The following is a 12,997-nucleotide window of genomic DNA, read 5'->3' as shown; positions in this document are numbered from 1 at the left end:
AAAACATCTTCTGTTTAAGAGCACTTCTTTACCAATTGGTACACAACGCGTACATTCACCAATTTCTGGTGTCCCCTGAGTGATTTCTGGGAATTGTTGGAATATTGCGGAATTACCAGGGTTTGACTAAGTCACCATGTAACAAGGTACAGTTTGAGACGCACTTCTTTACCAATCAGTACACAACGCGTACCACCAATTACGAGTTTTCAGGAACGGTTACCGTCCGGAATTATAGGGTTTGGTAGACATGTTCAGACGGTGTTCCACAATAGAGCCGGCAGTTGGTTTCCGCCCAGGGTCGGTAGTTTGTACAGACGGTGTTCCCGTAGCTGGGGCAGTTGGCCAGGGCGTCCTTGCAGGGGGCAGGGGTCGTCGTGTAGGACGCTGTCGACAGGACATTTTTAATAATTTGTCATAAATACAAATGATATTTTTTTATTATGCAAATTTTTTTCACATGATTTACATAGATGTCTGAGCATCATTTCGAAATATCAAGGCGCGGTTTGTATACAAAGTGATGTTACGTTATATTGTCATTAAAACTAGTCTTAAGAGCCTCACATTAAAGTTCATAGTACTTTTCTGGTCAAAAGCGTATTCTTAGGCGTATGGAATGAACGTGTGTTGAGGGAGTTTGAAGTAGTATTCTTATTGTGTATAAAACGATTTTATATCTTAAACTGATAAGCACTAACAGTTATATATTCTTATAGTGCTTTATATAGTCTAATTTGTCCTGATCTGTGGAATATATTCATGCTATAAATGAGATCAGATATAGTCAGATATCACATCTCCTGTTCACTCCGTGGAATATATTCATGATAAAAATTATAATTAATCAATTATGGCGAGATATTTCAGTGATTCTTTATTTCTGAACTGTAGGCCAGAGGCCCGTAGTACAAGTAAAACGGTTATAATGGGGAGTTGTACAAGCACGTTTGTGTTTTAACAGTGCATGGTGTATAAACATTCTGAAGAAGCTGGTCATTTTCGGTTTACGATAGTATACAGAATTTGTCAAATGTGGGACAAGACGTATAGCTAGATGGGATATAAAGGCTCCTTAGATCATCATACTGTGGACATATTATCACTGTCACTGATTTTGCAGGATTGGTTCTCAGTAGCACGACATAATGTTTTAAAGTACATCAGATCATAATGGCAATTGTTTGTCTTCCTACGTACATGTACATTGTCCACAGAATTTCATGCAGTTTATTTTGGACCAGTCTGGGTACTGGGTGCACACATCACGACCGTACTGGGGGCAGTTGCTCTTCACGTCCGTGCACGTGTCCGGCCCGAGGGACGCACCAGTCGATGACGCCGGTTGAACTGGAATATTCAAATATATGTGACGGTATGAGATAATATTTTTTTTTTAAATGTATGATATATTTAAATAATATTCAGGGTATGAAGTTGTCTCTTCTCTGTGAAGAGATGCGTCCCTTTCAACGTGGGTTCGAATTCCGGTTTGCTTGTTTCTAGTTTTATCAGCAACAAACCCGTATACATGAACTGAAATATTAAACGAATTCCGGTTTGCTTGTTTCTACTTTTATCAGCAACAAACCCGTATACATGAACTGAAATATTAAACGAATTCCGGTTTGCTTGTTTCTACTTTTATCAGCAACAAACCCGTATACATGAACTGAAATATTAAACGAATTCCGGTTTGCTTGTTTCTACTTTTATCAGCAACAAACCCGTATACATGAACTGAAATATTAAACGAATTTCGGTTTATCAGCAACAAACCCGTATACATGAACTGAAATATTAAACGAATTCCGGTTTGCTTGTTTCTAGTTTTATCAGCAACAAACCCGTATACATGAACTGAAATATTAAACGAATTCCGGTTTGCTTGTTTCTACTTTTATCAGCAACAAACCCGTATACATGTACTGAAATATTAAACGAATTCCGGTTTGCTTGTTTCTACTTTTATCAGCACCATACCCGCATACTGAAATATTAAACGAATTCCGGTTTGCTTGTTTCTACTTTCATCAGCAACGAACCCGTATGAAATACACAATGCCATTTTAGAAAGTGGTCAAATGTGTAACATATGTTTTATTTGGGATTACACTTTCTCAGTAAAGTACAGATTCTAGTACTTTTGTGGGGGTTGAGTCCCCTCCGGGATTCGAACCCACACCCTCAGAGTCAGGCACCTAATCGACAGCACACAAAGTCAGACGCCTAGACCGCTCAGCCACCGCGGCTTCCACAAGTGATAAGTGTTAATTAGCACGGCTCCCGCGTACCAGAATCTGTACTTTACTGAGAAAGTGTAATCCCAAATATAACGTTATTACATTTGACCACTTTCTAAAATGGCACTGTGTATTTAATAGCTTTCGGTCGTGGGAGCCGTGCTAATTAACACTTATCAGAGGGGTACACAAAGCCCGCAGTCTAGACTACCAGTTGTCCGACTTCCACTTTTTTGGAGGCCGCGGTGGCTGAGCGGTCTAGGCGTCTGACTTTGTGTGCTGGCGATTAGGTGACTGACTCTGAGGGTGTGGGTTCGAATCCTGGAGGGGACTCAACCCCCAAAAGTACTAGAATCTGTACTTTACTGAGAAAGTGTAATCCCAAATATAACATATGTTACAACAAAACCCGTATACTGAAATATTAAACGAAATCCGGTTTGCTTGTTTCTTTTATCAGCGTTTTATCAGCACGTAATTTGAAGCTTTGTATTACAGCACCAGTGCCCAAACACCTGGTCGCCTTCTTACGACAAGCATGGTTGCTGAAGACAAACTCTAAAGCGGATCTTCTTCCTGTACCATCCATTTGTATTGGCAGTACATTGAAAAATTAGGTCCAGAACGATTTAAATTGTCGCAGTGCAAGTGCAGATGCACCGGGTTGTTTGAATATAGTACGGCATCTCGGACTCGCAAGAATCCTTCAGTCGTGCGAATGAAAAATAAATAAATGAATGAAGTTGCAATAGAATACATATAGATACATACGGGATTTGACTGAAAGTTGACAGGAAGTTGTTAAGATAATCGGGAAAGATAAAATTATTAATTTTGTTATGAAAATAATCCCAAAACACCTGGCGTGTACTTTTATTTTGCACGTCACTATACTTCATCACGGATAATGCTGCAAGACAGACCTTTGCATGCAGCCCCCATAATTTGGTTGACGATGGTGTTCAGTTGGTCGTAGTTGTTGACGGTGAAGACATTCTGACTGTCGGGGTCACTGGCGACGGCGTTCAACTCTAAACGATCGACGGCGCTGCCGACGCCCACGGAGATGAGACCAATTCCGCTCTGGTGTGCTGTGTTGGACTCAGAGGTAGTCTGTACAGTGCTGGAGGATTTACCATCAGTCACGAGGATTCCTGTAGGGAGGAAGGTCAACCATATTCATGATATCAAATTGTTAAAAGGAAGATTGAGTGACTGAGACTCCATTCTGCAATAAGAGGTGAGGTGAGGTGAGGTGAGGTGAAATTGGGTTTAACGTCGTACTTGAGAATATTTCGCTCATATGACGACGTGCATGCGTGTGTATGTGTATGTGCGGCTGCTTGTACTAGCCCAGAATGAAGCTGGTTTTATAGTGCTAGCCTACTGAAATACCATGCCGCAGTGAAGCATGAATAACCCACTCAGACACATCATTCTGATTCCGAGCCGACCAGTCCTTGTTGTACCCATTAATGCCGAGCGCCAGACAGGGACCAACAAGTACCATATTTTAACGTCTTTTTGGTATGACGCGGTCGGGGATCGAACCCGCGACCTTCCGCTCTCCGGGCGGACGCTCTAACCACTACACCACGGAGGCGGTTCTCAGAAACACAGTGGAAAACAAAGCAAAAATCAACATGATAGATTATAGTAGCACTACAAGGGTATATTAGGTTCAATGCATTTCTGGCTAGCTTTTATCCACGAGCTGAAGGCGAGTGATACATAACCTTAAGATGGTCCCATAAACAACATATACTCCAGTGATATTGCTGCAAGAAAATTGGATTTTTCAACACGTTTTAAGCTACTGTGGTAAACGAACTCATTAACTTGGAAACCGATGAAAACAAACAGTTAATCGATTGAGCTGAGGTGAACAGGTGCTGTGTCACGTGACTTTCACTGACTCGAAAACAACACGCGGCTTTCCTTTCGTGGCAGGATATAAATGATTCATGCCCCTGGGAGGTACAATAAGAATGGTCTTTCCACTCCGATGTACGTGTGCGTGCGTGTGTGTGTGGTATTTTATCAAGACCACATTAACCAGTCAGATCTCAGCATTCTGACTTTGAGGTAAGAATAAACGAATAACATCACTTTGCGAGCCTTGTTGGGACCGGGTAAGGCCATTATTTAACCGTTTGGGGCTGGGAAAAACGAAGAATATGTTATGAAGAACTAGTGAATGTCGCCTCGGTTTTGAAAGGATGAATGCTCTAGAAGCGTTGACTATCTAGACATTGAGAAATGTTTTTTTACCAATGTGAGGAACACCGGCTCTGGCACCATTAGCAAACATATTTTCCCTCATGAACTTGATGGCGTCAGCTGTGTTGGTTCCGCCACCGAGGTAGTTGATGTTACCAATCGCCTTGAGCAACTCTGGTCTGTTTGTGTATACTTGTTGAGAGAAATGTCCAGGGATGGGTAACTGCTGAACTGAGCAACGCCAACGTGGACGGCATCAGGGCCAACGTTGACGGTCTTTACGAAGTCCTTGAGGAATCCCTCGAGCTTCTGGAAGTTGGCCGAGCCTACACTTGAGGAGGAGTCAAGCATGAAGACCAGATCGGCCTTCTTCAGACAACCTGGGGAAGGGAATCAGATTTATTCATTTTCTCATGTGCTTTTGGGGAGAAAGATCATTTACAATTTGTGGTTGGATGCAGTCACAGTCAGATACAATTCTAGCAATATTACGGCTGTCTTGAAATGGGACTGGGTCAGACAAACCAATGACATCACATTGTGAGATTCATTTATTGGGGTTTTTGTTAGCAGTTTGCGTCTTTTAGTGTTATTTAATGATGACTTACAGCTCAATCCAATTTTCAGGCAATATATTCAATCAATCAATCGATCGATCGATCGATCACTGATCCACTTACTGGTTGGTGCAGGCAGGAAATTCGGATCAGTTGGAAGCTCTGAAACGTAGATGTTATTATGGGATCAGTAATGAGATACAGTAATGAGATACAGTAATGAGATCAGTAATGAGATAGAGTAATGAGATACAGTAATGAGATACAGTAATGAGATACAGTAATGAACAAGCGGTACCGTTATTTGCACGCACGAGAAATATTGTTCCGCAATAAATTATGTTAATTACAGAAGAGAAGGGCTGTATATTGATAGTTGAACACATAACCAATTAATCATTCAGGAGATTATTCATAGTATTACTGTATATATATTGTCTTATGTCATTACAGATTATCATCCAAATATTTCTGATATTAATATTATACTTTTTTATTAAGATATTGAACGTTTCTACAAATTCTCATCATCTAAACAAGACTTTATTGGAGCGAAATGGACGTTCTGCAATTGTTTCATTAGGAGCTAATGAACATATGGAAATTCAGTTTGCCTGTTACTAAACTGACTGTAAATAAATAGAATACACTTAAAAACTGAATGGGGCCAAAACATTAAACACGTTATCAAAACGTTAGGTTTTATTTGTTTGTTGTTTAACACCACACTCAGCAATATTCCAGCTATATGGCGGCGGTCTTTAAATAATCGTGTCTGGACCAGACTATCCAGTGATCAAAACGTTAGGAGGCGGATAACAGCGGCCAAGACGATACCCATGTATATGTATGTAATCCCTCACCATTACAGTTTCTTCTTTTTCAGCCACCACTGCACCACCAAACATCGGTGTATGCATTATTAGTCTTTTCTTCGTGTTTTTATATGAATTAATCTCGTCAAAGCTGGTGTTAAACATAATTACAGAAGCGTCTCTTTATCTCGTCAGACACTATCAGAGTGACGGTCAGACTGGCCATCTTGTCTTGGACAAAGGCAGAGTCGACTTATGGACTTCATCCTTCCGTGTTCTTAATATACGGCATACTTGTAATGATGCCTGTACTTTCATCATGCTAGGAAAAGTAATGGTACTTGTGTCTCTATTCAATTGTCGCAATTATTTGTTTAGTTTTGAAGACTGTGAATAAGATATTTCATATTGTGCTGTTTACTTCAATTTGAGCATTCTTTAACGCTGCAGATGTCTTGCATTCGGCTGCGACACGTGAGTCCTATTCGTCACAAGCGCTGTAATTTACTGTGCTGAGTTGCATCCCTTTGCGTATCAGGAGCCTATCATGGAGGGTTAGAATTTTGTTTTGTCCTGATTATGCTTCTAAATTTATCAGCAGGGTCGTGGTGAACGTCACTTCAGAATCACTTCAGTGTTTCCTCCAACATGAGTGAGTGAGTTTAGTTTTACGCCGCTTTTAGCAATATTCCAGCAATATAACGGCGGGGGACACCAGAAATGGGCTCCACACATTGTACCCATGTGAGGAATCGAACCCGGGTCTTCGGCGTGACGAGCGAACGCCTTAACCACTAGGCTACCCCACCACCCCCCCTCCCACGTGAAGCAGACACACCGCCATATCTGAATACTGTTCAGCGGCGTAAAACAATTATTGCGACAATGGAAACTGAGGAATTCCTGTATATTTACCATTACATGCTTTGAGGGCAAGATAATCCGCAATGCCATTCAGAGACTGGAAGCTGTCTGCCTTGAAGACATATCTGGAATCCGGATCGCTGGACACCTGTGACAGCTCACTAGCGTCCACTGCACCACCGATGCCGACAGTGTAGATCACGTCTCCGTTGTCCTTGGCGTTCTTGCTTTCCAGAAGGGTAAGGTCTTTGGCGTTGGAGGCGCTGTTAGTCACCAGGACGATTGTGTGCGGAGATTTACTCCTGCCGCCTCTCAGAGGGTTAAACGAGTTCTCGTAGGCGATTTTAATCGCCTCGGCAGTGTTGGCTTTCCCACCAATGAATTTTACACTGGCCAGGGCGTTGAGAACGTCCGCTTGGGTGGAATAGGCATTGGGGTAGAACTCGTTTTTGGCCGTGTCACCGAAAGTGACCAGACCCACCTGCATACCCGTTGGGCCAACATTCCAATGATTTACAGTTTGTTTGACAAAGTCTATTTCTTTGTTAAAATTGTCTTTCCCGACATTGTCGGATGAATCTACGACGAAAACTACATCGTTGTTTCCACCACAATCTGAAATGGAAACATCGTGATGGTGTTACCAAGGATGAATTGAATGCTTACATCCTCGATAAGGCAGGGTATAGTATACAGCTGTGACGATATATCGTATTATCGATAATCGTGATACTCTATCTGACGATAAATGTATCGATACTAACTTTAGTCTGTTACACCCGTAGTTCGCTGTACTCTTTTCATCTAAAATATACAAGGCTGACTGATTGAGTTTGGTTTTACGCCGCTTTTAGCAATATTCCAGCAACATCACGGCGGGGGACACCAGAAATGGGCTTCACACATTGTACCCATGTGGGGATTCGAACTTGGGTCTTCGGCGTGACGAGCCAACGCTTTAACCACTAGGCTACCCCACCGCCCAAATATACATGGAGACGGGACCAAAAGAGCAGTTCGTTATATCCGTGAGTTCGATATAAACGTGTTTGTTGTAGACGTAGTTTACTGTGGAGAATATTTTCCTAACAACTCACAAGATGCCTTCATGGTAAGCATTTGGTCCAAAGGTAAAGGTTACAAAGGACAATGAAAGCATAAAAGTACAGAAGACGAAGGGACGATAGCATGAGCATATAAGTTAATGGTACAAATTACCAGACGAAAACGTAGCAACGTCTGGAATACAGTTAGTGAAAATTTACATAAAGTGATGTGTGAACTGTGTCTGATAAATATAAAACTGCAACCAAATACATTAATAACAAATATCATTTATACATTAATCAAATGAATCTTAATCTATGTTCCAGTTATATACTACAAACAAAAAATATGGGAACACCCTAAAATTTGATAGTCATATATAAACTGAAACGTGGTGAGGTCATTTATACTCTAAGTCACTTTAAACGACATGTTGGAACATGCAGTGAAGCAACTGATTCAATATTCGTTGAGTTTGAGTGAAACACATACACTAGGCTGTTGTGTTCGGGCGTTTGAATCAAACATGGTGTTGGTGTGTTTTAGCAACCTTGTTTTTTGCTGTTTTTCGCAATGTTTCACTTCACTCAAACTCAACGAATATTGAATCAGTTGCTTCACTGCATGTTCCAACATGTCGTTTAAAGTGACTTAGAGTATAAATGACCTCACCACGTTTCAGTTTATATATTACTATCAAATTTTAGGGTGTTCCCATATTTTTTGTTTGTAGTATATATAGTGATTTGAACACATCTTATCTTTTGCCAGAACATTGTGGGGTCAGTTGGATTGTTTCTTGCCGCACTCTAGGAATATGACTACGATCTGTAAAGAATCGAGTCTTGACCAGGCGATCCAGTGATTGATGCTATGAGTATCGCTCTACGCCCAAGGGGTACGCTGACTAACAAGATTCCGAGCCCGACACCCCGAGTCGCCTCTCATTTCCAGCATATGTTCCTGGGGGGTTTTCTAACCCGAAAACCCCACTATTTTTGGGTTAGTTACAAAATGCCACATGTGTACCATTCAATAGGGTAGGGGATATTCCATTATGAGAAAATGTTATATATATATATCCATACAGATGAAACATTTCCAAAAGAATGGAATAAATAGACACATTTTCCCTTTCCCATTTTCCACAATTTCTCTTCATCACCTGTTTCCTCCTTAATCTTCATCATTTGCATTTATCAATCATATAAATCTAATACCCACTACCTTTTTGAATGGTATATATTTGCAAGTTTCTGTTGGAAGCAGGGCACTCACCAGCGGCAGCATCTCTTCTCTTTGCTAAAAATGAAACAAAACCGCCAATTAATAACATTTGAACGAAATGAAATTTGAACAAATAATAATTTTTTTCTATCAGCATTGTTGTAACTAAATAAGTTCTCACTCTCATTGTTAGTTGTTACCTTGCTAATTTGTTCTAAAATGTTTGGGGAACGGTTAGTACGGGGAGAAAAGTGGAGGTATAACCGGGACAGCACCCGCAGAACGATGGTTCGAATCCTTGAATTGATCCCATTACGATACTTCATGGAAGAAGTAAGCGTCTACGACTTCAGCATTAAGACGTCAGATGATTTTCTCCTATAATAAGCTATCTTGATTTTCTATTGCATTCAGCCATCAGAGGATTTTACCCTGCTTTAAGCGCTCGGGGAATTTTCTCTTTGGCTAAACTTTCAGATGATTTTCTCTTATATGATAAGCTATCGTATGAATTTCAATTGTATTAAGTAGCTTTTATACTGAGCTATGAGAGGAATTTCTTCTTTATTGAGTCATCAGATCATTTTCCCCTGCATTGAGCCATCAAAGTATTTACTCCTGCCCTCTTGGCCTTCTCTATGAGGGGAATTCGTCCTGATTTAAGCTATAAGAGGATTTTCTCACACCTAAAGCTAACAAGTGATACAAACGGAATGCATTTATCAAATCTCACAGTTCACTCCTTGTGACAGCAGTTAAATGGTGTAGTATATTTAATACATGAATGAATATTTATAAGGTTTAGATTTTCTCATGTTCTGAACGGCGTCTTTAGATAATAACACAATATGGGTTAACATAGAAGTTGTGCCATTTTTTCTGGCAAATCATCATTTGATAAAAATATGTCGGTTTCACACCATGTTATCTCTGAGTGTGTGTTTGTGGTAGAAGATAAGGGCATTATACAGATTACTTGGTGGCAAATAAGTAGTTTGTTATATGTTCCAATACCTGTAATAATATTAGATATTATACCTGATCTTGGGGTGAAACACAGACAGCAAAGAAACTCAAAATAGTTTCAGTTTCTTATCTGATAGTGATCCACGGGTCAGTTGTACGTGGGTGACTTGACTGGACGTTGGAGTGAGTGAGTGAGTGTAATTTTACTCCGCTTTAGCATTTATCATTATTCCAGCAATATCACGGCGGGGGACACCAGAAATGGGCTTCACACATTGTGTCCATGTGGGGAATCGAACCCAGGTCTTCGGTGTGACGAGCTAACGCTTTAACCACAAGGCTACCCGATCGCCCTCTTTATAAATACATAACATTGAATTACATTGACGTTAGAGCATTGGCATAGTCGTTTATGATAAAGACCATTTTGAATTCCTTACGTGGGTGTAATTTACCAACATTCCATGTGGCTGGGGTATTTCTAAAACGGCGTAAAACAATGTCAAATTTGTGTATGGAATATACGTTCTGGTTTGAAAAAGTATATTTGTAGTTTCAGAACTGTGAATTGTTCATTTCACACTGTTATCCATTTCTCTATATTAATGTTATTGCTGTACCCACAATAAGTAACTTGTAATATACATTATGTATACATTCAGACTGGCGTGAGTGTTGAATTACAAATACCTTAAATGACCCAGTCAAGCCATACCTTGACATTGGCCGCCATTTTGGTATTTTACCGATATTTTAACTAATTTCAACAGGACTGGCGAAATGGCTCCAACCATGTAGCAGGAATCGTTCTCGACAAATAACATGTTTACTCACGTTTTCTCGACGATGCCCCATTTAGGGCGACCGTCACCGCCAACAGGATGACAATCCGGCGGTCCATTCTCACCATTCCTGATTGTAAAGAATCGAGGTCACCCTTCCATATATACTCTGACCTTTAATCACGTGACCTCTTATAATTATTATCTATTTATGTAGGTGTAAAACTCTATCTTTAACAAATAGTCGTTCGACTTCAGCGATAAGACGTCAGATGATTTTCTCCTATAATAAGCTATCTTGATTTTCTATTGCATTCAGCCATCAGAGGATTTTACCCTGCTTTAAGCGCCTCGGGAATTTTCTCTTTGGCTAAACTTTCAGATGATTTTCTCTTATATGATAAGCTATCGTATGAATTTCAATTGTATTAAGTAGCTTTTATACTGAGCTATTAGAGGAATTTCTTCTTTATTGAGTCATCAGATCATTTTCCCCTGCATTGAGCCATCAAAGTATTTACTCCTGCCCTCTTGGCCTTCTCTGAGGGGGAATTCGTCCTGATTTAAGCTATAAGAGGATTTTCTCACACCTAAAGCTAACAAGTGATACAAACGGAATGCATTTATCAAATCTCACAGTTCACTCCTTGTGACAGCAGTTAAATGGTGTGTAGTATATTTAATACATGAATGAATATTTATAAGGTTTTAGATTTTCTCATGTTCTGAACGGCGTCTTTAGATAATAACACAACATGGGTTAACATAGAAGTTGTGCCATTTTTTTCTGGCAAATCATCATTTGATAAAAATATGTCGGTTTCACACCATGTTATCTCTGGTGTGTGTTTGTGGTAGAAGATAAGGGCATTATACAGATTACTTGGTGGCAAATAAGTAGTTTGTTATATGTTCCAATACCTGTAATAATATTAGATATTATACCTGATCTTGGGGTGAAACACAGACAGCAAAGAAACTCAAAATAGTTTCAGTTTCTTATCTGATAGTGATCCACGGGTCAGTTGTACGTGGAAGTGACTTGACTGGACGTTGGAGTGAGTGAGTGAGTGTAATTTTACTCCCTTTAGCATTTATCATTATTCCAGCAATATCACGGCGGGGAGACACCAGAAATGGGCTTCACACATTGTGTCCATGTGGGGAATCGAACCCAGGTCTTCGGTGTGACGAGCTAACGCTTTAACCACAAGGCTACCCGATCGCCCTCTTTATAAATACATAACATTGAATTACATTGACGTTAGAGCATTGGCAAGTCGTTTATGATAAAGACCATTTTGAATTCCTTACGTGGGTGTAATTTACCAACATTCCATGTGGCTGGGGTATTTCTAAAACGGCGTAAAACAATGTCAAATTTGTGTATGGAATATACGTTCTGGTTTGAAAAGTATATTTGTAGTTTCAGAACTGTGAATTGTTCATTTCACACTGTTATCCATTTCTCTATATTAATGTTATTGCTGTACCCACAATAAGTAACTTGTAATATACATTATGTATACATTCAGACTGGCGTGAGTGTTGAATTACAAATACCTTAAATGACCCAGTCAAGCCATACCTTGACATTGGCCGCCATTTTGGTATTTTACCGATATTTTAACTAATTTCAACAGGACTGGCGAAATGGCTCCAACCATGTAGCAGGAATCGTTCTCGACAAATAACATGTTTACTCACGTTTTCTCGACGATGCCCCATTTAGGGCGACCGTCACCGCCAACAGGATGACAATCCGGCGGTCCATTCTCACCATTCCTGATTGTAAAGAATCGAGGTCACCCTTCCATATATACTCTGACCTTTAATCACGTGACCTCTTATAATTATTATCTATTTATGTAGGTGTAAAACTCTATCTTTAACAAATAGTCGTTCGGAGATTTCGAATTATGAAATGGTTTGCACTGCGTCGCAATGAATCGTCTATTCGTCTCTGTGGATAATATGTTATTTCGAGGGATTGGTTCGCGTGGTGGTTAAAATGGTTTCGTGTTACGCCTTGGAAATATACTCGCAATAACCATTTCTGTGTTGGATATCATCAGCCTTGATCACGGGACCAAAAGCCAGATTTTACACCATTGAGAAAAATACGGAAATAAAGCAGAAAATATTTTCTTTGATCGGATTTTCCCGTACATTTTCCGATTTTTACTAACGTTGGGCGTTTATTTCACTTGAAGCTACCCTTTAAATCATATGCTTATCGCATATTGCAGTATGTACAATTGCTTTTAGTCAGGGAT

General features: G+C 40.0%; 1 protein-coding gene across 1 annotated transcript in view; it reads right to left on the bottom strand.

Annotated features, from left to right (window-relative positions):
* LOC124285462 overlaps positions 1-10,865 on the bottom strand; it is a 100,593-nt gene extending 89,728 nt beyond the window's left edge. Inside the window, 9 exon segments of the mRNA XM_046721701.1 lie at positions 261-387; positions 1,201-1,350; positions 3,167-3,397; positions 4,515-4,656; positions 4,659-4,843; positions 5,144-5,182; positions 6,751-7,314; positions 9,025-9,048; positions 10,774-10,865. Of these exon segments, the coding sequence (XP_046577657.1) occupies positions 261-387; positions 1,201-1,350; positions 3,167-3,397; positions 4,515-4,656; positions 4,659-4,843; positions 5,144-5,182; positions 6,751-7,314; positions 9,025-9,048; positions 10,774-10,840 (1,529 nt within the window). The 5' untranslated portion in view covers positions 10,841-10,865.
* Between the last annotated feature and the right edge of the window lie 2,132 nt (positions 10,866-12,997).

The sequence above is a fragment of the Haliotis rubra genome, unplaced genomic scaffold (genome assembly GCF_003918875.1).
Source record: "Haliotis rubra isolate DU_JTF1 unplaced genomic scaffold, ASM391887v1 Scf11, whole genome shotgun sequence".
Taxonomy (NCBI): domain Eukaryota; kingdom Metazoa; phylum Mollusca; class Gastropoda; order Lepetellida; family Haliotidae; genus Haliotis; species Haliotis rubra.
This window is presented reverse-complemented; position numbering and strand designations above follow the sequence as displayed.